The sequence below is a fragment of the Tauraco erythrolophus genome, chromosome 4 (assembly GCF_009769465.1).
Source record: "Tauraco erythrolophus isolate bTauEry1 chromosome 4, bTauEry1.pri, whole genome shotgun sequence".
Lineage (NCBI taxonomy): Eukaryota > Metazoa > Chordata > Aves > Musophagiformes > Musophagidae > Tauraco > Tauraco erythrolophus.
Window position 1 is genome coordinate 86,856,960 of NC_141468.1, and position 23,736 is coordinate 86,880,695.

At 44.5% G+C, this 23,736-nt stretch overlaps 1 protein-coding gene across 1 annotated transcript in view; it reads left to right on the forward strand.

Moving 5' to 3' along the window:
- The window catches only part of WNK1 (WNK lysine deficient protein kinase 1), a 106,754-nt gene extending 83,018 nt beyond the window's left edge, over positions 1–23,736 (forward strand). Inside the window, 12 exon segments of the mRNA XM_086609663.1 lie at positions 64–1,487; positions 4,130–4,213; positions 8,777–8,863; positions 9,558–9,627; positions 11,153–11,232; positions 11,481–12,133; positions 13,083–13,285; positions 14,537–14,731; positions 16,175–16,267; positions 18,740–18,781; positions 21,935–22,122; positions 22,414–23,736. Of these exon segments, the coding sequence (XP_086465789.1) occupies positions 64–1,487; positions 4,130–4,213; positions 8,777–8,863; positions 9,558–9,627; positions 11,153–11,232; positions 11,481–12,133; positions 13,083–13,285; positions 14,537–14,731; positions 16,175–16,267; positions 18,740–18,781; positions 21,935–22,122; positions 22,414–22,728 (3,434 nt within the window). The 3' untranslated portion in view covers positions 22,729–23,736.

The following is a 23,736-nucleotide window of genomic DNA, read 5'->3' on the forward strand; positions in this document are numbered from 1 at the left end:
GCAATAGACAGTAGTACTGTAATGAAGTTTTCCTGGTGAACTGACATTTTTTTCTTCTTCCAGTAGCTGCATCTCCACTTCATGGTCCTGGAATGAATCTCTCCCACTCAGCATCGTCGCTGAGCTTGCAGCAAGCTTTCTCTGAGATGGGGCATGGTCAAATGACAGAAGGACCTAGTACAGCTCCTCCAATGTTCAATCAAACAATACCACCATTTCCATCTGCACTTTCTACCGTGGCAGGCAGTGGTGCACCTCCTGCATCTGTGGCTGCTTCTTCAATATCTGCTCCCTCCAGCACAGGTGTTTCTCTTCCAGGATCTGTTACTTTGCCTTCAGAAAGTGCAGCTGTTGGAGTTGCACCAAGCACAAGTGTGCCAAGCTCTATTTCTCCACCTCCAGCCTCACAATCTGGACAGCAATCGACTGGTGTCCCTTCCAGTGTGAGCGCCCCTGCTTCTTTCTCCTTACCTACCACATCCCAGCCTGCTCAACCAGTAACTGCAGATATCGCCTCCAGTATCAGCACACTGTCGTCTTTGGCACTGCCACCTACCCAGGTTCCCAGTGTCACTGGTCTTGGTGGTGTTGCACCAGCTGTGACATCTCAGTCTGCTCTTCAGATTGTAAGTAGTATGGCAGCACCACAGACATCTGTTGCCCTGTCTCTGGCTCAGAACGTGGCTTTGCAGCTTCCTCAGCTTAGTAGCAGTGGCTCTGTCTCCAACCTGGCAGAAACAACAGTTGTAAGTGCTCCGCAGTCACTACCTGAGAGTGGGCAGTCTATGGATAAATCACAGCTCTGCAATGCAGCTGGCTTATCTCTTCCAATCTCTGCACCTTTATCTTCAGTAGCAACAAGCATATGTGGTTCAGTCACTCAGCCAGTGATACATCCCTTACTGGTCCCATCAGGAATTACATCAACACCTGTCCTACCCCAAATTCCAGGTGCAACACCCGTGTTGCCCCAGGTTCCCTTACCTGGTGTCTTACCACAGCCAGTTACTAACTTGCCTGCAGTCCAGCAAACTCTCATCCACAGCCAGCCTCAGCCAGCTCCGTTGCCCAATCAGCCTCATATTCACTGTCTGGAGGCCGATGCTGATGCTCAGTCTAAAGCTCCTGGTATCGATGATATCAAGACCCTGGAAGAAAAGCTGCGGTCTCTCTTCAGTGAACACAGTAACGTGGGAACAGCTCATCCGTCAGTATCTCTGGAGACGTCATTGGTGATGGAAACTACAGTTATTCCTGGGATACCAACCACTGCTGTTGCCCCAACTAAACCCCTGACATCCATTAGCACTTGTATACCTCCGAGCAGTTTGCCTCTGGGACCAACTGGCTTGCCAGTGCTGACACCGGTTGCCACTCCCGGGCAAGTGATCACCCCGGTCAGCTATATTTCGGCACCGAGCAGCATTGCAACAGCAGCAGTGAAACCAGGGACCTCTCCTTCAAAGCCCCCCCTTAGCAGGGTTCCGGTAAGAAACGCAGCATTCCTGTCAATATTCAAGTATTGCTGGAAACAGCCTTCTTGAGCAAAATCCCTTCCCTAAAAGCAAAATGCTCAGGCAGAGGTGTCTTAATTTAGTGTATATTGAAAGTTTTATGCTCTGGTTGGCTTCGTGTCCCAAGAGGTGTTTTATTTTGTCCATGTTGGTGGGGGGAACGGTCCAATTCTCTGTTGTGCCTCTGAGAGAACTCTCTAGTGTTGCTGTTTGTAATTTAGGAGTAGGAAAAACTAAGAGTGAAGGGATTGTGGTTTGGTGGGGGTTTTGTTGTTGTTTTTTCAAATAGAATTTGGAAGGCTTGTTTTAAATAACTTTTGGTCTTGTACATAACTAGAATGAAACGAGGTGGTTTTGTGTTTCACTAAGTAGTCAGGATGGCTTAGCTTTGCTTCTCATCGTTAGCCTGTTCTTTGAAGGCAAGGGTGAACCCTGCTGAAAGGGGTTTTTTTGTTTGCTTTTTTAAAAAAGTCCTGTGCTGCTGATATAGTGCCAGGATACTCTCTTCCTTCCAAATGTTAGATTTGTGAAAGCAGAATGTTGACAAGTTTTTAAAAGGTACCTGGATATCTGAACACCTTGTTTACTGAATTGTGCTCTTCAAATAAAAGCTCTTTCATAGAGACAGTCATGACTCGTAGTAACAACTTGAGATGTGTTGTGGCTGTTGTTACCTGCTTGCTAACCAGAAGTACCAGTATGTGAACTTAGACTGCCTGTTTTCTTTTAAATGGCTCCCTGTGTTAGGAGACTGCATTTCAATATTTTAAATTATCAGTAGCCCTGTTCAAAGTTAAATGGAAGTAGATTGAAGAAGCTTTCAGGTGTTTAACAAACCAAAAACCTTCATAACTACTTTTTTTTTTTCCTGCGACGTTCTTTTCCACCCACCAACACTTTGTGCTGGTGTTCTTTTGCCAGCTTTGCTTTTAACCAGTTTGGGGCTGGTCGAATTGAGCTAACACTCTAAGTACAGCCATTCGTTAGTCGTCTTGTACTCTTTGTATTCGAACAAAGTAGAAAATTCCTGCCACGGAGGAGCAGGAAGACGTGCCAAGGAAATCTAGATGCAGAGGCATTCATTTATGTCAAAATGAAATCGAGAATTAGAAAGATTAGAAGATAATAAAAACTGGTATTGGTTCAGGAACAGTTGAAGCAGTTGGAAACCTGCTAACTGCAAACCTGCGTTTACAAAGCTTGAATTTAAATGCAATAAATGTTTGGAGTTTTTGATTGTCAGTTGTGGAAGAAACTACCTCCTCTCTGAAGTTTTCACTTATAAATTAGGGTGGGTTTTTTTCCAAAGCTGAATTTTAGTTCCACTCTCTGTATCGTTATTGGGTTTCAAAGAGCTTATTGCTTTAGTTTTCTGGAGTTTACGAAACTCTGTGTGTGTGGTTTTATTTATTTAAAGTATGTTTTGCCTCTTATTTATAAACTAAACGATTAACCTGCCACAGCTTAAACACTTATCATGCCTCAGAACAGGTAGTGCCCACGTGTATGTTCCCAGTGCACAAAAAAGCCGAGGTAGTGCAACTTGGCGTAGTTCCTGGGGAAACATTTTTTGGGAGAGTAGATAACTATGGAGTGTATCTTCTCTGGGTGGTTACTACTGCAGTTTGAACCAGTTAAGCTGTGGTAACATGGCTGTAATCTAGAACTGGTTCTGCTTGTTGAAGACCAGAATAGACGGTGGGCCAGTTACCTGTGTTCTGCAGTGCTTGCTGTTGTAGGAGGGAAGCCAGCTGGCCAACACTGACTCACAAAACTATCATGTCTTTCTCAAACTTCAAAGTCATAGTCAAGCCTCAAGATTGCAGCTGAGAATAAGAATTGCCAATTGTGTAATGGATCACTTAATTTCTAGAACTTCCAACTTCCCTAACAATGGAGATAACTAACTGGAATGTGCTGTCTGACCTGGTGGGAAGGCTTTGATGCCTCCTTCTAACGTTTCCAGTCTCTCTAACCTCTTCCACGTAACCTGGATGACTTCCCCCTACCCAGTTGCATGGCCTAGTCATCTTCTGTTGGGTCATCAACATCCTTCAGGTTCAAAACAAGTGACGGATGAAGAGATTGGTCTGAGAGGTCTATAAATCTGCTTCTCAACAAGTAGAGACATCCTCAGGCATGCCAGTTCCTGTTCTCAAGTCATGTTGCTTGGAACAATGTGCCAGAAGCATGTTGCTAATGGGCAGTTAACATAGATCTGTTGTAAGGAGATTGAGTGCATGCTTGCACCCTTTTGTAAATTAAGCTTCTTGGAAACTCAGTTGCTTTTTGGAAAAGTTAATGTAGCTTGTCTTGCAGACTTGAGAATAATATTCCCAAGATACTTTACTCCTGGGCACAGCAGCTTGTTTAAACTGGAAATTGTGGCTGCTCAAAGATAACCTGGATTTAGAAACAAAACAAAAGCAAACAAGCAGCTTCCCCCAAGTTTGCTGCAAAAATCCGTACAAAAGACTCTATGCTAACTCTCCAGGAAGGAAGTCTCTACAGAAAAAAATGTTGAGGCTTCTGTTGTATGACATGACTGACTGTAGCTTGGTGTCTGATTCTGTTCCGTGTCTGATGGACTCGCGTTTCCTCTTCGTTATCCATAGGTGCTACCAGTAGGTTCTGAACTTCCGGCTGGCACTCCATCCAGTGAGCCGCTGCCACCTTTTCCAGGACCTTCACTAACTCAGGTGCTACACGACTTGACAGATTTTATCTGCTGCTTTTCCTGTCAAAGAGCATGTTTCGATTAAAACTCTCCATTGCATGTTATTAATGGCTTTGTTTTTCTTTGCTTTTGACTGAGTAACCCCTTTTGTGTAACTGTGGCAGTAGCCAGAGTCGCTTCAGCGCCGGATACGTAGCTTCAGGATGCTGTACTCAGCGTCTGAAGTGCAGGAACAATTAATTAGGCAGTTTAGCATGTTGACCTGAACTTTAGAGAGGTTTTTAAAACATGACACAGGTGAGTATGTGCATAAAACTCCAATCTGTTTGCTTCTTGAATAGGGTGTAGTAGCAAAGTAACAGCTCTTCAGGGTAGTGGTATATTCTGCAATTAAATGTTAATAAAAACGCAAAATTGCTGGCTTTGTGAATTCCTGTTTTGTTTTTTGCTGTGGCTATAACTCCACTCTGATTGCACTAGGCTCTCAGAAGTTATTTGAAGCTCCTGATCATAAACATGAGATGAAATGTGACAGTTGCTTCCCTTGCTCAGATTCTGTCCTGATATGCAATAGTGAACTTGGATATTTTGTGTGTAAATTGGACAGGTGAGCAGCTCAAGACCATGAAGATTAAATCTGTCTTCACTCCTGCTTAAAAAATAGGAACACACACCCCCTCTCATAATTGAAAGAACTGCGTTAAGACAAAACTGTTTTATGGATCTTCTAAATGCTGTGTAATGAGATCATAGAATCATAGAATGGTTAGGGCTGGAAGGGACCTTCAAAGGTCATCTAGTCCAACCCCCCTGCAAGGAACAGGGATATCTCCAACTAGATCAGGTTGCTCAGGGCCTCGTCCAACCTGGCCTTGAACGTCCTCCAGGGATGGAGCATCCACCACCTCTCTGGGCATAATATGGGAACACTGCACTTCAGTGTGCAAAGGAAAGCCGAAAAAACAACCAAGCAAAACCCATGAGACCCTGAGATGGAGCTCTGCTGCTTCTGAAAGAAGTTTGTGAATAAGCACAAAAATGAATTTCTACAGAATTATATTAAAGTACACTTGGCACAGAATTATCACCCCAATTTTATATTCAAACCTGTAAAGAAGTTGTTATTTAAGTGGGTACCTAGTGGTGCTGCTTAAGGGTCAGAGTAATTTTATCCTAAATCGAGTGTTTCCTGTGCACGTGTGCTGCTTACAGTATTCCCCTCTTCCACCTGGGACTGAAGTCCGCAGTGAGCAGTCTTAGAGTACGCGTCCAAAAGCTACGCTTGAATTGGAGACTGTCCTTTGATAGGAAGGAGTTACACTTCAGTCTTAAATATCATTTTAAAGTAATTCCAATAAAATAGCTACAGTATGAAAACTTGTACATCATTTCCTAGCTCTATGGCTCGATTTCTTTTTTGTTTTCTTGACCACTGAGAACTTCAGTGCAGACTGAGCTGACCTTGATCAGGTTCTCTACGTAGCCCTCTAGTAACATTCTCCTTGTCTCTTGCAACGGAGCTCTTGAATTCATGTTTCACCTGTGGAAAGGAATATAAAATAAACTTTAAAGATCACTTTAGTTCTTTGCAAGCTGTTCCTTTTTTGGGGTTTTACAATAGCTGATGAGAAGTATGTGAAAGGATTTAAGGTGACTGTCATACAAAGGAATAGCGTTAGAAAATTGCAAATTTAAGCTGTGCTGAGGTAACTTCGGTTCACCAGCCCGTACGGCTCATGTTCTACTGTAAAACTGTAAAAACTGAATTTACAGGTATTAAGGGACTGATCTTCAAAGATACCATTGAAATAATTTTTCCATTTCTGTCTTCCGAATGTGAGAACCATGGTATTACCTGGCTCTGAAGGCATGAGTAGAGTTGAGCAGAGGGCCCGCTAGCTGCTTTCCTGTAGTTTTGTGGTGGCTGTGACAGTAATAGTCCCTTTTTAACTTTTCCACCTTTTTCCCCCAGTGCTCTCTATGCAGAAGCTCTGTCTTTATTCAGCGTTTTTTTCCCAGTAACGTCATTATTTTGTGATCTCTTAAGAATGTCTCTTAGACTAAGTTGGCGTGGAGTGTGCCCTGGAGGTTAGAATGGAGCTGGTCTTGTGGACCTAAGCTACAGTGTGCCAAAAGCTGACATCTCATCCTGTCTGTTCCTGCTCTACCACTTCCTTGGTCTTCATCTGAGGAACAAATCAGTGACCTTCATCAAGGAGTCCTTGCAGATGACTTCTGCATCCAGAACTACTCATTGCTTGTCTCTTGTGTTTAATTAAAGCGTGTTCAAATCTTTTGTAAGCAATGAGAAGCAGTCCACTACTTGGGAAGTATTATTCTGTGCGAAAAGGCAGAATTTGTGCTCTTTATGTAAGAAAACTATCAAAGTCATGTATGACTCTTGAAACCTGTCGTGGGAAGGAGTGCTGCTGTTTTGTTTTACGCCGCTTCTTTCCAGCAGGCTGAATGAGGGCCCAATTCCTGCCCTGGGAGTAATCAGGGAACTGGTATCTGCTGGTAGTGTTCGCAGCAACACTTTCTTTCTCTTTTTTTTTTTTTTTTTTTTCCCCTCCAGCTTCTGGAGGCAGAAGCTGGTTTATGCCTTTCAACCCGTTCTTTCCGAAGCACGGTTTTGCTGAAGAGGAGACAACAACAATTTCATGATAATTCTTACCTGCTTTTGTACTGTGAGCAAGGTGGGCAGATGGGTCTGGAGGCAGCTGGTTAACATCAGTCATGCTGAGTTCATAGTCGTTTTTATTGTCATTGCTTGGAACTAGATTTATCAGTGACATTTTCCCCCAAACTCAAAGCACTTGTGGTCGCTTATGTGACTTAGGCCACTGCAAAAGATCTGTTCCTGTTTGCCATTGGTATTTCTAGCAGGATTCGTGGTATGGAAGAGGCACGCACACAGTTCCTTTACCAACAGCTTACCTAATTTCACTTCTCATTTGAACTCTGAAGCCTGCCTAGGAGCGAGGGGAAAATTCTAATTCAAATCTAATTGACTGTTAAGAGCGTTTGCTGCTGTCACATAAAACTATCTGGAAAATTACTGGCTTGTGTTAAAGCAGATGGGCTTGCCTGCCTTCCTGCTTCTGGCAGTAGCTCATTACACAACTGGTTTTTTTTTTTTTTCTTTCCTTAGTACCAGACTCCTAATTTGCAGACAAAGTACGTCTCATCTCAAGACCAGTTTTGGACAGTTTGTTCTTGAAGTCTTAAATACCTGTTCTGTTTCTTCGTTAGTTTGTTTTTAAATTGCATCTAGATCAATTTTTAAGCTTCCTTTTGGTACCCTTGTTCTGTAAGGAAATCTTGATTTCCTGATCTGTCTGATACGTCAGCTCTTCACTTGCGTGAAACAAATATCTTCTGAGCGTAAGTGGTAAGAATTATACAGTATTTCAGGTGGAACATCCTCTTAATTTTACAGTATTATTGAATTAAATTAGCTCACTTGTTGGCTAAGCATTGGGACTTCTGAAGGGAGTCATAGAAGTCTTCTTGTGCTTTTTATTCGGATGGAATTGATACAGAGTTTATCGTTAGGATTTTTGGCTGTGTTTTGAAATCCACAGTTCAGGAAGAATGTCATCCTAGCAACCCCTTGAAAGCATCTTTGTGCTGTTGTGTACCTCTAACTTTGAGCTTCTTGAAAGTGGAAGGTAATGTTTTTAGGTTGCTGTGACCTCAGCTTCAGTTCTAAAACCAGATGTAGCTTTTAAATATAAAAGACTTGGAAAGATTAAGGATGCTACCGTTTGGATGGAAATACCTACTCCATAGGGTCAGAATTGCAACTTAGGGATAACTGCCAACACTTTCTTCTTCCGTATGCATCTTCACAGCTATGCGCTAATTAACAATTTGGAGTGAATCTGAATTCTTATCTTTAAGATATTTTTAGGTAATTCTTCTTCTCTTCTCCATCCCAATTCAATGGACTAAGTTTGAGTTGGCATCCAAGATGTTTTTCAAACAGCCGAAATCTAAATAATGGGCATACTTGAGAGAGATTCTGCCCCTTTCCCTTCCTCTTCAAGTCAGTCTGTCCAGATAGCTGCTTTGAGGGAACTTGTGGGGTTTTTTAAATTTATATTATCCTTAGCCTTGCTTTTATCCATGCTTGCTTTTGAAATTGAGCATCTTTTTGAATTTTTCTGTCCTTTTTTTTTCTAATTGACTTTTTCATCAAGATTTTTTAGATAATCTGTAATATAAATTACCTCCTTTATACTCCAGCAAAAAAGTAGAACTTGGAGGCTTGCAGCATCTTTGCTCAGCTCTTCAGAATGGGAATGCAAACTTTAAGTGAACTTCAGGAAAAAACAGAAGTTCCGGTTAATGCTGCTTTTCTGTTTTGTTGTTTTTTTGTTTTGTTTTGTTTTTTCCTACCAAATGTGTTGCTTCCAGTCTTCCTGTGCTGTACATGTTAAATGCAATCATGTGAGAAGGGAGCATGATAGAAGTATGGAAGATGTACTGACTGCTCTAAAGTTTAGTATTAAATATGGCTGTTTCTCAAATGTCATGTCTTCTCCTGAGCTGGGACAGCTGTTTACTCTTTCCTTTTTCTCAGTCCCAACAGCCACTGGAAGATCTGGATGCTAAGCTGAGAAGAACCCTTAGTCCAGAGACCGTTCCAGTGACATCTGCTCCTGCCTGTGTATGTTTGCAATGCTGGCAGTTTAGTAGTCTTGAAAAACCTCAGTGTTTTCTCAAGGTCGTGCTCTTAGGTCACTGCTTTTCATATCTCTACACCAGTCTCTAAACTTTTAAAAATGAAAATGAAGAGACATCTTCCAGTTTGTGGGACCGAGTCAACCAAAATAGAAGAAATCTGTATGTTGCAATAGATCAGGTATTTCCCGAGGCTGGTTTTGGTGTTAGTTCTTAATCCAGCTTTTTGGTGATGTCATTAATGTCACCGAACTGGAAGGGGAAGTGACTGTGGAGTAAGAGGAAAGAGCACTGAAGAAGCAGTATGTGGTATGTCAGTCTTAATTTGGGAGGGATGTTTAAAGTGTGGATCTGAAGTTTTAGGACTGCAATAATACACTGATACAAAACGAAGGTAATGATTGACATGGTGATCTCCAAGGGGCTACTCATGTGTTACTTCTGCAAAGCCAAAGGGGATGTTCTGCTGGCAGCCTCAGGGTTGTAAGGCGTGCAGGACCTCTTGCTGATGTTACTTGCTTTGGAGGTTAAAAACTCGTGTGTTCGTTTTGTGGTGGGACATTCTTTGAACCTGGTGGGAGGAAAAGGTGGTGTGATGTGCTATAGGGTGGATTTGTTGGCATTTGGTCAAACTGCTGATTCTTTTAATTTGATTTTTGTTTTTCTCCTTGAACCTGTAGTCTGTGCCCTCAGTAGCATCTACAACGGTTACCGGGCTGGTGTCCACAGCAACACAGCCTCCTAAGGAGGGTAAGACAACCTTGATTGTTGTAGATGGCTTCTCAGCATGGCGATATAATCCAAAATTGAACAGACTAGTGACTTGGAAGGATATAGCCTTGTTAATAAGTCACACAAGGGCAATTCCCTAAGGATCATATTAGTTTTTAGTGACTAAACTGAAATTTTCCACTGTGGGCCAGGAGAGGGGAATGTTACATGGATATTGTAGTAACTCATTTAGGATTTAAAGCTGTCCAAAATGCTAAACGAAGACTTGCAAAGAATCTCTAGTGTGCTACTAAGGTACAGCTATAGAATTTGAAGGAACTGGTTGTTGTCTTGTGTTACGTTCTTGGCAACAACAGTCAGTTGTAATGAGTAACAACTCATTTTGCGTCATCGTGCTGTGTTCTATATGTAGGATACCTCTTCCTAACCTAAAAGGGTGTCCTTAAATAGAGAAATGAAGGTTTAACTACTAAGAATTTAAGAAAGGTAATAGGAAAACCAGACTCCTTTCTGGCTGCTTTAGAACAGCTGGAGGTTGGCTGGGTGATCAAAACAGAAGTCTGAATGATGGATGACTTTCAAGACTGGATGAGTTTGATAGTTGGGGGCCGGGGGGAACCCAACAACTGGCAAAATAGTCTGAGGCTCTCCTGTCAGCATTCCCCTAATTGCTTTAATTTTAAAAATCTTTCTTTCTAAAATGAAACTGTAACGTGGTACTAGAATTATTTCTGAACTATCTAGTAAACATTATTTAACTTGCATGTGCCTCAAGTTCAATGACAAACCATCAAAAGCTAATAAAAGGAGTAGGAAAATAAAATATTGCCATTTTAGTATGTCTGTAGTGAACAATACTGTCGAACTCATTTGTCTGCTAGAAAATGAGTTGGGTTTTGCCTGCTAAGGTTTAGAAGGTAGAAGTAAACCAACTGGGAAGATGCTTAATAACCACGGCAAGCTGTCCAATAGAATTGATTTAAATATAGGCTGTTATTTCTCAGCTTTGTAGCCTTAAACTGTCAGTGCATACAGCAACAAAATTAGGAGCTGACACCCAAGAATTCAGTTTTGAAAGCTTCAGATAGGCTGCTTTGAGTAACTGTGGCTTGTATCACTTCTTCAGCTTACCACTTTCTTATTAATAAGTCATCCCCAGTGCTTGTGAAATTTAGGCAGTCAGTGTGGGTATTGAATTAAAATAAGTTTTTCTTTACATACATTTCAGTTGTGTTTTTATTCTTTGGCTCTTTCACATCCCTGTTTGAAATAAGTGTGCTCTTTTTACTGCTATCTAAAAATGCCCTTTTAGCAAATATGCTGTGCAGGGAAACTTTGAAGAACAATGCTTTGGTTTAGTGTTGCAGTTTGATATTCTATATATGGTAAAGTTGGAAAAAAGAGATCAGGTTCCATGAATCCAAAGGGAAGGAGGGATTAGGAGGGAACTGACAGTTGAGTTGGAAATAGACCAAAAGAAATGGTTGGGGTTCAAGTCATTTGTTGCTTCTTTTCCTCTTAATCCCGTTCTCCTTTCCCTTAGCTTCAGCATCCTGTGGTGGAGAGAGCAGTGCTACGACTCCCGCAGCAGGGGCCAGTGTTCTCAAGATGGGACGGTTTCAGGTAGGACGTGTTAAACGGATTTGGCTGTTGATAGAGGGTCTTGGCTGAGCAGTTCCTGCGTAGTGCCAGCTCAGTGTGGGCTTTTCTGTCGGAGAAAAGGTCCGTGTTGAGCTCTGTGAGTGCTTTGTGGCGGAGGCTGTTTTCATTCGGGGCAGATGGCAGTAGGTTGGGCAGGTCTAGAATTGCAAATAGAAGCGTCACGTGAAGGAAGAACTGGGCAAGTCTGCATGATGACCTTTCTGTTGTAGGTGTCCGTGGCAGTGGACGATGTGCTAAAAGAGGGCGACAAACCTGAAAGCAAGCCGCTGCAGTTCGAAACCACCTCCACTGATTCCTCATCTCTTTCTGGCAGTAGCCCAGAGAGTACGCTGGTGAAGCAGGCTGGCGGTCGGAAAAGCGAGGCCATGGCTTACTCGTCCTTGGATGTGGTAACTGGTGTGGGTCAGGCAGTTCCTGTGCTGCAGTTGGACGTTGGTCAGCCTACTAAGGTCGGGCGCTTCCAGGTGACGACGACGACGGATCAAGTGGGACGCTTTTCAGTGTCAAAGACCCGGGATGAGGTCAGTTGTGTGGAGAAAGAGCCGATGACTCTTCCTCTCTCTGTGGACTTGGAACAAGTTGCTTCTTCAGCTGCAGCTCCGAAGAAAGAGTTGGAGTTAAGGCAGTCCCCACATATGAATGGTCCATCCTCTGAACCAGAGGCTGCCTTCTTAAGCGGGATGGCTAAGGATTTGGATGACGGCTCGGGGAGCCCAGACTCCCTCCAGCCCCTGGGGTCGAAGATCAGCCTCCCCGTTCAGAGCCTTAGCAACTCGTTCAACTCTTCCTATATGAGCAGCGACAACGAGTCGGATATCGAAGATGAAGACTTGAAATTGGAACTCCGTCAGTTACGGGAGAAGTAAGGCTTTTTTCCTTGTGTGCTCGTGTATGAAATAAATATATATATATATATAAAACAGGATTAAAATGAATTTCATCCGTACTGTGCTTTTGACAAAGAACAAAAGTAAACCTTTTTCAAGACTCAACCTTTGCTAAGTGTCAGGACCCATTGCCATGCGGGAAGTAAGATTCTTTAGTGGGAAAGTAGTACGTAATTATAACAAAAAAGGTATACACACGTTTGCTGTGCTTAACTTTCTAACCTGTAACCTTGCTGTGTGTGCTTACATGTAGATGGGTTGTGGATAAGACTGGAGATGGATAGAAGCTTTTGCGTATCACTGAAGTTTAGTAGTTAGTGGGCATAATGGTGTCTCGTTTGAAAATGGCACACAACTCTACATCTGATATGCATTTCTGGCCCTTCTAATGGTTCTTCTTTTCCTGAAGAATCCTTGTTGGCTTACAAAAAAACTGTAAAGGCAAGCAATGTGACCTACTGGTTTATCTATACTGAAAGTTGAACGTTTTTTAGGGCAGCTAGCAATTTTACATCTTGTGTATGCAACTGCTCTGGAAAAAAAAAAAGGAAATACAAATGTAGACGTCTCCAAGGCCATATGTCTCAGAAGATGAGTAATCCTGTAGCATTTTAACGCTGAGTGATTTGATCTTCTACAGTAGATGTATGTTTTTGTTTGTACTTCTGTTTATCCAGGTTATCTTGTTGGGAACTGTGTGTTGGACTTTTAAAAAGCCGGGGTTAGGGCACAATGGAAAGCGGCAAGTGCTCCGTCAGGTGCAGTCAGTGGTTATTTGGGGAAGAGATTTATTTCCTCCTTTGTCCAATGTTGATGGGAGTTTGACTGAAGAAACTGGTCAAGTGTGACTGGAGGGGAGGGATGGTGTGCCAGTGTGTGTAGATATACAATTTTTGTAAGTCATGCTCTTTTGCAACTTTTTAGGCACCTTAAAGAGATCCAGGAGCTGCAGAGTCGCCAGAAGCAGGAGATTGAGTCACTCTACATGAAACTGGGAAAGGCCCCACCGGCAGTAATTATTCCTCCAGCTGCACCCCTTTCGGGAAGGAGGAGACGACCTACTAAAGGAAAAAGCAGCAAGTCCAGTCGTAGCAGCTCCCAGGGAAATAAGAGCCCTCAGCTGTCAGGTGAGACTTTGTTCAGGTTTTTGAGTAGATCAAACAGAGAAGGTGCTGTCTCCCAATCTAGATCTGTGTCTGTCTTTTGGGGTTCCCCTCCCAGTTCCCCTCACTGCCTGGATTACTGGGTCATTTTTGAAATGGCTTTTGCTATTTTGTAGTCTTGCTCGTGACTTTGGTAATCTAGCGAAATATTACTTTTATGTTGTTCTATAAGAGCAGTTTTGAAGTTGTAATTGGTATTTTTCTTAGGGATCAGTCCTAGAGTTCTGACTAGGAAAAGTGTAAGTTTACAATTTGAGAGGGAAACTTCACATTTTATTTTTTTTTTAAAAAGATAAAACTGCTCTTGTTGCCTCCTGAAACTGATTTTGCAGAATGGGGCTGGTCTCTTCAGTCATCTGCAAAGATCACTTTTTTCCTACTTTATTAACACTGAACCATGGTATAACTAGTGTCCTTCATTTCAGAAACTTAGTCACAGTTGATAGATGTTAAAGTAGTGAGGTTTTTTAATAGAGCTGCAATTTGCTTGTACTTAAGCTGTCAAAGCTTCCTTTATTACTACAGAATTATTATTACTACTATTGTTACTACTTTATTACTACCCAAAAAAAAGTTTTTATAATAAACAGAACTCAGAAATAGTTCTGTTTACTGTTTGAATGACATGGATGTCAACTGCTTGTTGGGTAGTTTTTAAATGTCTCTCCAATCCCATAGCACTGAGTAGACACTATCAGATGGCCAGCACTGTGAGCAGAAATTGTCACTGCTTCCTGCACATTCCCTTTGGTAATTCCACATCACGCTGCGATTTCTGTGCCCGGTCACCCTGACGGCTCGCTTCTCTGTTGTTGTGGGCCAGGGGAGCGATGTGTGAGCGTGGGACAGTCAGCTAGCACAGAGTTGCCTTAAAACTTATTTACTTAAGAATTTTTCTAGTCTCATTGCTTTCTCAGAAACTGGAGCAGCTCCCTCCCTCTGCCCCCCCCTTGCCTGGATTGTCATGCTTGACCAGAGGATGAGACCCTTTATTATTTTTTCCCTCCCCTCACCACAGCACTCTTTCCTGTATCACTAGCATAGTAGCTCCAACTGATCAACTGAGTTACTTGGTAGGGACTTCACCCCCTACTAAACGTTCCACTCCAACGTTCTGTTTTTTTCTCCTGTCCCTTGGGAACAAGGACAGAAGCTTTGGAAACAATGTGGGGAACCTAAACGCTGACTGACTTTTTGCCTTCCTTCTTCCTCTAGGCAATCTGTCAGCTCAAAGCGCACCCTCAGTCCTGCCCCCCCAGCAGACTCTTCATCCTCCTGGTAGTGTGCCAGAGACTGGGCAGAACCATTTGTTACAGCCCCTCAAACCTTCACCTTCCAGCGAAAACCTCTACTCTGCCTTTACCAGCGACGGTGCCCTTTCGGTACCAAGCCTTTCGGCACCAGGTCAAGGTAAGACTGTAAATGGAATTAGTGTCGAGTCTTGCACCTTTGTTACTGGTGAACAAACAACCAACTTGATTCTTGATTTTTAATACGGAGCACAGAGTGGATTGGAAGTCTCCAACCTGTGTGTAGAGGCTGATGAGGGTGGTTTTTTGCAGCTAGATTTCTACCTTCTCACGTAAGGCAAGTGTGAGGCTGTTGAAATAATCAATAGGTGACACATGGCCCTTTCTGCGGTCGTGGAAGCGCCAAGGAGAACACCAGAGAGTGCAGTACAGTGGTGGCAAGTGATGTTCTGCTGACCTGGGGGAAAGGCCTTGGCTGAAAGGATGAAGAGCAGATGAGAAGAGGTTGCCCAGAGAAGTTGTGGCTGCCCCATCCCTGGCAGTGTTCAAGGCCAGGTTGGATGGGGCTTTGAGCAACCTGGTGTAGTGGAGTGGAGGGTGTCCCTGCCCATGGCAGGGGGGTTGGAACTGGATGAACTTTGAGATCCCTTCCAACCCAAACCATTCTGTGATTCTATGAGAATGTGGGATCAGAAAGGTGAAATGAGACTAAGGAAGGGGCAGAGCAGCTTTGGTGTTAATAGATAATTGGAAATGTAGGAAATTGCTGAACGCTCGGAGTGCTTTTAGACTTCCAAACTGCTTTGGCTATTTCTGTCAATAGAATTTTTTAACAGTAAAAGGTAAAAAAGCCTCGTGTTCTGCAATTGTGAGTTAAAGAATTATCCTGGAAGGGGAGAGTTAGTGTAGGAGAACGGAACTGTAGGAATAATAAACCGTTCACTTAGTTGTGGATTGCTTGTTATTAGGTAGTATGTTACCAAATAATTTCTCCAACACAGCTCTGATTTATTTGGTAGGGAAGGCTGCTTTGCTTGCCAGTCATTGAGGGGATGGTAGCTTGATTGCTTTACTTCTCTGAACTTAGCTGTTCCAGTTTTTTTCCCCAGGAACGTCTTTTCAAAAAGCTTTGCCACAGACTGATTTAATACACCAATTCTAACGTGTGTTTTTGCAGAAATTGGAGAAGGACAGACAGAAAATGGAAACAGACTTTTGGCAACAGTTTTCTGTAGAGGCTTTCCTAACGAACTGTTTCAAGTATTTTGGAGCTACTTGAATCATCTCCCTGTGCCTAGAGTTGTGCAGCACCGTTTAATAATTGGATGCTTTTGCCAGGATTTGGCTTTCCTGTAGATTGCAGCCTGATTGCTGTGTTACGTACTGGGGAGTAACACTGCAAACCGGGCGTCTGGTGGTACCGGTGGGAGTCTCTCCGCTCCGTATATTGTCTCCATACTCTTTGGTCCGCACTTGGAGCTTATTCTTGTGTGTCACGTTGATGCATTTCACCCTTCCAACCTCAAGTTGCTAACATCTTGTAGTGGTGTTCTGTCTCTCTTCCTCTCCTTTCTCTGTTCTTCCCGTTTTTGTTTTCTCACAGGCTGTGCGAAGTTTAACTGTGCGTCTGAGAGAGTGACCTTCAAGCCTGGTGGCAGGAGGACCCGATTTCTGAGTACGCCCTGCTTGGCTCTTTGTGTGTAACACCTTTACTCCTTCCTTGTCTGTTTTTTGTTTTGTCTTTTTGGGTTTTTTTGGTTTTTTTTTCTGCTGCTTGGATCTGTTTCATGCAGCCCATTCTCATCCGCCGCCTTGTATTCCTTCCCATCCCATGGCTCAGCTGAGCTGCTCTTGGCACACCTTTAGAAGTTTGGGTTCTCGTGTCAGATATTCTCTGTTGTTAAGCTCATCGTAACAAGCACTCATTTTATCGAAGCTTTTGGTGAAAACTTTGTCAGGACAGGTCAGTGAAATGACAGAAACTGGGGAGAGTAAGCAAGCTGTGGGTGCGTGGGTGTTTTCTTTCAGCCTGCCTTAGGGGTTCTGCTTCAGTGTACGTTAGCTGACACGAGGCTTGGAGGGGAGGTGGTCTTTCTAGGGGAACAGCAAGGAAAACTCGTTTTCCAAATGATTCCTTTGTTGGACACTGCTGTAACTGATGGGGAGTATGTTGACTCCCTCCAGCAGTGTGCTTCCTCCACAAGCGGGATGTCTTTTTGCAAGTTCTGATCACAGTGCAGAGCATTGACGCCACCTGTAGACAGTGAAGACTGACTTTTTATGTCCATTAGCAGGTGGATAGCTAAAGATTAAAGTGTTGAGGGTTTTAAAAATACTTGGAGAATATTTTCAGGCAAACTCGAAAGATCCTCACCTGCTAATGTGCTCAGGTTTAGGAGGTTTTACTGTGAATTGGAGATACACTAAACGTGCAACAAACAGCAGTAAAGGTGGGTCAAAATATCTCCAGACACCCTCTCAGCCCTCATGAGTTACCCTGCAGCCCTTTCCAAAATCCTCTCGTTTGTCCTTACGTTAGGCCAGATTTAGAAGAGAGCCTCAAACTTCTGATGTGGTTGAAGTAACGATGCGCTTGAGCTGAGGCTGCTGATGTGGTGCTGTTTCTTGGGAGTGCTGCAACGTCTCCCATGCTGCTTCTGCAGGCTGGACCCCTTCCATGCCCGACATGTGTTTCCCACCCTCTGGAATGACTTGATATGAGGAAACTTTACGTGCTGTAGAGAGACCTTCAGTCACTGCACTGCATGACAGTACCACGCGTCCGTGGCATCGGTCTCGCTGCGGTTGGCAGTAGCACAGCTGAGCTGGAGAGTTGTGTGCAGGAGCTCGGCCTGCCCTGCTGCAGAGACAGCTGCAACCACCCAGCTCCGTCCTCGGAGAACGGGGGGAGTCGGAAGGGGGGACATGTTGTTCCCTGGCCGTTGGGTTTTCCAATGATACCTCTAGCCCACTTCCTTGGATTCCTGGGGCTGTGCGTACGAATGGTATTTAATTTTTCAAATTGAGCAGCTTTAAAGGTGGGTTTTTTTGCTAAGTATATTATGTGTAGATGTGCACTAACCGACATCTGCAGTCTCAAGATTTGTGGCTGCTTTCTTGGGAGGAGTTAAATTCTTACCAAAGCTAACTCTTTCCAAGTCTGACCTGTCCTTTTTTGGGGCAGGGAACATAAAGAACAGCCGTTCTGTTTCTGGAATTGGCAATGAAGTGAATATATGAGAGAATATGTACTCATAAAGCCTCGACTTGCTGCAAATTGATCAGCATCTGGCTAAAGAGTACTTTGCCATGTGTGTCTCTTGCCATGGGACTGGTGCTAAGGGAAATGGATTCCTTTTGAAAAGCGTGTTGTAGCTGTCCTGTAAAAGCAGGTGCAACCTGGCATGGCACAGCTTGGCCTGGCCCTTGGCTCCTGGCAGGTTGCTTGCTTCCCGGAGTCTTGTCCGTGAAATGCTATCGCAAACTGGTTTGGAGGGTGACAGCTGGAGAAGATGCTGGGTTCGAATCGGCAGCATTGAGGAAACAGTGCAGTAACTGATGCTTTTAACTGTGCAGCTGGAGAAACAGAGTGGTACAGCTTGGCAGGGAATGTCTGAACTATTCCATGGATCTGAGAAAACAGGGTGACAAACTAAAGCACTCGACCTATCAAAAAAATTTTTCTCATGTTGAAAACTTTGGAACTTGGATAGTTGTAAAATGCTTCCCATCTTCTGACAAAGAAGGAAGAGGTACTTGATTTTTTTTCCTTTTGTGGTAAGTCAGCTGTGACAGTAATGTCTCCTGATGTTCTTCACTACGGTTTGGGAATTCTGAAGAGTAAATGTAGGAGGCTGAGCCTCTTCTCTTTCTGAAAGTACAACTGATCAACTGCCAGTATTTAATTTTTCAAATTGAGCAGCTTTAAGGTGTATTATGTGCAGGTGTGCACTAACTGACATCTGCAGTCTCAAGATTTGTGACTCCTTTCTTGGATTTCCTTCACAGTCTTTGGATTTGTCCTAGAAGGTCTCCCAGTAGTGACAACAAGAGCCCTGCTGCGCTGTGTCCTCTGTTTCTCACCAAGCTTTTTGTACTGTTTGCTGATACTAAACATTTCTCACTGTTTCTCTTATTTTTAACAAATTACTCTCTCTTTGTGCTTCAGGGAAGATGGTGAAAAAAGTCTGTCCTTGCAACCAGCTCTGTAGTAATTATCTTATTTCTGTTTTCTCCGATTGCTGATCGTAAAGCTCTTCATCAGCTTTCTGTGGTCACCGAAGCCTGACCTCCCTGACTCTGTCTCCAGCACAGCATCTGTCTGTCCGTGTTACGCCCTCTAACGTGCGCTCTGTCCTTAGTATATCCAATAGTCTGGCTGTTCCTCGAGTGGAGGCAGAACCTCCCCTTCCCTGGGGAGCTCTTTGCTCATCGCTAACGAGAGCGAAGTCAGTGTCAGGGGCAGTTGCTCACTGTAAGGTGCTAGAGATGGACCTTTGAGCAGCTGGGTTGCTTACAGATCTGGTGGGCTTGCCACCACGGTGATGGACCCAGTTGCAGGCACCCCGTCAACGTTTCAAAAGAGGAAGCCATCAGAGATCTGCAGCTTGTCTCCCAAAGCAAGAGATGTTTAGAAAAGCCTGTGCATGCTCATGTCATTTCAGATGGTTTTCAAGGTGTCTCTTGACTGCTGGTTTATGGAGAGGGGGGAATAAAGGGCAGAATTAAGGCATTATAGGGAGCAGGCTGGAGAGAGAGAGGGAAGCCCGTTCCACTTCAGATCCTTCATGTCAGAGCAGAATTGGGGACGGCTGCTGTGACCAAGCAGGAATGTGGGGGGTTGTTTCCATTACATGCTACAAGTTGAAGCACTTCCTTTGCAGCCTCTTCTGGATGGCAGTTTCTGCAGGTGGTGACTATGTTGGAGCTCAAACGTGAAATTCCTGAGAAGTCATTTTTTAGATTGACATTAAGTGGGAGCTTTAGTAATGGCACAGCTGCCCTATAATGGCATAGGCTGGTCTGTCTGTGACCTGAGACAGGAGCTCCTTAACAAAATCCTGTTGGGAGACAGAGCTCTCGCCTCCCACCTTTTCCACCCTGCACCAATCCGGTCCTTTTTAAAACACTTAAGCTTTCCTAAATGATCTTTCACACCTTCAGCTGAATGCACTGTGCCATATATTTTGATTAATTCTCTCCCTCTCTTGGCCTGAGGAGGCTTTCCAGCATGGGTCCGGATCCAGTGTGCTTGCTGAGCGAGGTGGAAACGTGAAATCCCAAAAGCAGATACTGGCCATCACGAAGAGGATGAGAGCGAGTGTGTCAATCGCTGCATGAGCCCTCATGGTGCAATGTGATTCTTACTGGTTTTGGCAGCTCCCTCCCGAGTTGCCTCTTTCTTGCTTTTGCCTCATTTGTCTTCAGTTTCACCTTTCACATCTGTCTGATGAAATAATTGTGTTGTGAGCCCGTTCCCCACGGTGCATGCTGAAGGTTCGTGTTATGCCACTGTGGGTTTTCCTTGCCACCTCGCAGCGTGTTCCTATTACTCATCATCTGAGCTGCAGCTGCACGCCCCGATCTGGGAGCCTCCACCTTTCCTTACCTTTCCGTGTGTGTGCTCTTGCATGCGTCTGCCTGCCCGTAACAACCGCTGCCCACCTCTGGGCACCCGCACCCGGAGCCACTTCCACGCTCGAGCTGGAGCTGGTGGCAGGGGATGTGTATCCTTCCCTGCTCAGCACTACTCGAGGCAGTAACACTTTGCTTATTTGCCCTGCGTAGTAAGTACGTCACCTTCCGAATTTCACTCCTCAATACGAAACATTCCTGCAGGGCTTTGGAGCCTGTTCTTTCCTTGATCCAGTGGTGGCAAGGAGTGTGGCTGATGGCCGGGGAAAGTGGAACAGATGAAGTAGCTGTCGGGCAAGAGACAGCGACTCCGTTGTTTGGCCTTTGCAATAGAGAGATTATTTTCCTTGCTGGTGATTTTGCTCTGCTTTTCCTCAGTTTTCTTCAGAAACGTCTGCCATCAACTCAGGTTTTATTGGATTTCCCAGTTGCACCCTTCAGAGGGAGCAAGTGAAAACATTTGAGGAACTTGGAGAACTGAGTAGATGAGGGTGTGCAAGGAGCCCTGGGTTTAGCACCGCAGCGGCCAGATGCTTATTTAGTTGTATTTGATTTTGTAATAAATGGATTTGTAAAATCTAGATTAATTCCACCTTTACCACGTCCTTCAGAAAAAGCCCGTTGCCCTTAGTGGTCAACCATCATTTCGACGGCTGTAAACGAGGATACTTCGGAATTCTGCTGGGAATTCGGAAAGCTTGCTTGATAACAAACAATTCCTTTGATTCCTGTTCTGTGGTCTGCTTTGAAAAGCGTAAATTAGAGTGCAGTTGCGTGTTTATAAGTGTGAGGGGGAGAGCGAGGCCATCTAAAACAAAGCTGCTGGAATTTTTTTTTCCTATGGGATAAGGTTCAGCAAGTTTTCTAGCAGAACCGAAGCCTGGTGTTTACGTGAAGAGGTTTTTTTGGGTTCTTGCAGTCAGCCCAATGGATACAAAAACTTGTTCAAGTTTTTTGCCTGAGGAACCACTCTCATTTCTGCCTTCTTTAAGCTCTATTAGTTGTTTGCATCTGAAATGCTTGTTCTTCTGACGTAGGAAATCTGAACATTATGGGGAAAAAATGCTTTCAGAGGCAAAAAGACAAATTTAATGCAGTGTAGCCTTCCCCTGCTGACCCTGGCTGTTGGGTGAATGAAGACAGTCCCGCCTGGTTGTCCTCAAGAACATGAGTGTGGCAGCAACTGGGGACAACAGTTGTTGTTTGGAACTGTGGCTTTTTCAAAGTGTCATCTGGGTGAATTTTCCTCTTCATTTTACAAAGCAGAGATAATTTGCTGCAGAGCAGCTGGCAATGCTGGTTGTACCGTTCCCTATTCAGCATCCAGCGTTGTCCTCCAAGATGGCATTGACCTGTGCCAGTAGAGGTTGCTGCTAATTAAAAGGTGTAGGATGAGAGAATGACGTGACTGTACTGTCATTCAGTGCTGAAATCTAATCTTTTTCCTCCACAAAGGCCTGTGGGCTGCTACCATTCCCCTCTTCGGGGGACTACTTGCAGCACTTCTTGAAAAAGTGAACGTGTCTCTGACATCCTCTTAACCTGAGAAAATGCCCATAGGGATCCTTGTAGTTCCCACTGCAGCGTGTCCTGGAATTGAAACGTAGAATTAATCTGCATGGCATTTTAACTGGCTCTCTATTGATGTCCCATTGCCACGATGATTAAATTTACGAGAGAAAGGTGATCTTTAACCTGAGTTTTGATTCCTGTTTCTTTACATCCATAGGGACCAGCAGCACTAACACGGTGGGGGCGACAGTGAACAGCCAAGCACCCCAGTCTCAGCCTACGGCTATCGCCTCAAGCCGGAAAGGGACCTTCACAGATGACCTGCACAAGCTGGTAGATAACTGGGCCCGAGATGCCATGAACCTGTCTGGCAAGAAAGTTGGCAAAGGGCATAGCAACTATGAGGTAAGACGTAATCGGCGAACACGTGCGGTGAGAAACTGTTGGTGCCATTGTTGTCTCGTCAGGGTGTCACACAGAGCGTGGCTGCTGTGTAGCTTGGACGGCTGCTCCAGAAAAACGTTGGCTGTGTTTTCTGTGTGTGTGGGATCGTGTCACTTGCTATGGAAGGGGAAGGGATAACTCAAGAGCAGGGCTGCAGTGTGTTCTTGCAAACATCCGTCGGGAACAGCTTGTGGACCTGTGGGGTTTAAGCACAGTCGTGTAACTTTTCTTGGGGTTTGTTTTTTCTTTCAGGGCCCTGGAATGGCAAGGAAGTTCTCGGCACCAGGTCAACTCTGTATCTCTATGACATCTTCCCTGGGTGCTACGCCCATCTCTGCAGCATCAGCTACCTCTTTAGGTCCCTTCACGAAGGCTATGTGCCCCCCGCAGCAGTACGGTTACTCAGCAGCCTCTTTCGCCGCCCCGTGGAGCGGGACGGGTGGGCCGGCACAGCCACCGCTCGGCCAGTTCCCGCCCGTGGGTGCCGCCTCTTTGCAAAGCTTCAACATCAGCAATTTGCAAAAATCCATCAGCAACCCTCCCGGCTCCAACCTGCGGACCACCTAGCGGCGCGTGGAGGCCACGCTGGCGCTAGACCTCGGGACAGGCCGTGGGGAGGGAGATGGGGCCCCGTCTCAACTCCTAGTGCTGCAATGAACTGGTAGCTCGCCAGACTGGGAATGAATTTCTCTTTTCCAACCATTGCTGTCAGCTCTCTGTAAGGGGAGGTTCCCCACACGCTTTCCAGGGGGAGGAGGATGATCAGCATCCTTACGATGGGACAGTGCTTTTGACCGAGGGGTTCTGTCAAGAGAAGTCACGGGGTCAGGTAAAATTCTTCCTCGCTTCGAGGCTGATCCGCACGTGTTGAGGTGGGAGAGCTGAATCCTAGCATGAGGCTTCAGCACGCTCCTCATCTCTCCCTGAAGAACCATGCCCAGGAGAAAAGCTGTCCGAATCCCCCTCCTCTCCCTCCCTCTCCCCAGTCAGTCGGATCTGGCTCCGAGACGATGGGGCACACGGATGGACTTGCAGTGCAGCCCGTGCTTGATAGGTCATTACTGCTTTAAGTAAGATATTAACAGCTTTGACTGCAGCATTAGAGCAATTTAAATTGTTTAAAAATTTTTTAAAAGTTCCCTGCGGACATGTACTTACCATCAGTTTTGATGTGGAAACACTGTGATATATAAATGTTGTTGGACAACAGTAGTTTAAAAATGAGTGGAATATAGAGGGTTAAAAAAGTTAAAAAGAAAAAAAAAACGGGAAAAAAAGCTAGCTATATCCTTATACTTATTGGAGACACTTTAACTTTTTCCTTTGTATTTTCATTGTATTAGATAAATAAATGTGAATGTAAAATTGTATAAATTAATGTACTTGAATACTTGTCTGTTCTCCCAGTATGCTTGCTGGATATTTTAGTGCCTTGGACTTCCATTGCTTCTGCAGTTAGCGGCATCTTCCCAGCGGAGCCCCAGGTGGACGGAGGGCGAGTTGGGAGAAGGCGGAAGCGCTGTACCCGGTGCCAGGGCGGGACGTTGGTGCCACCGTCACTGTGGAGTAGGTGGG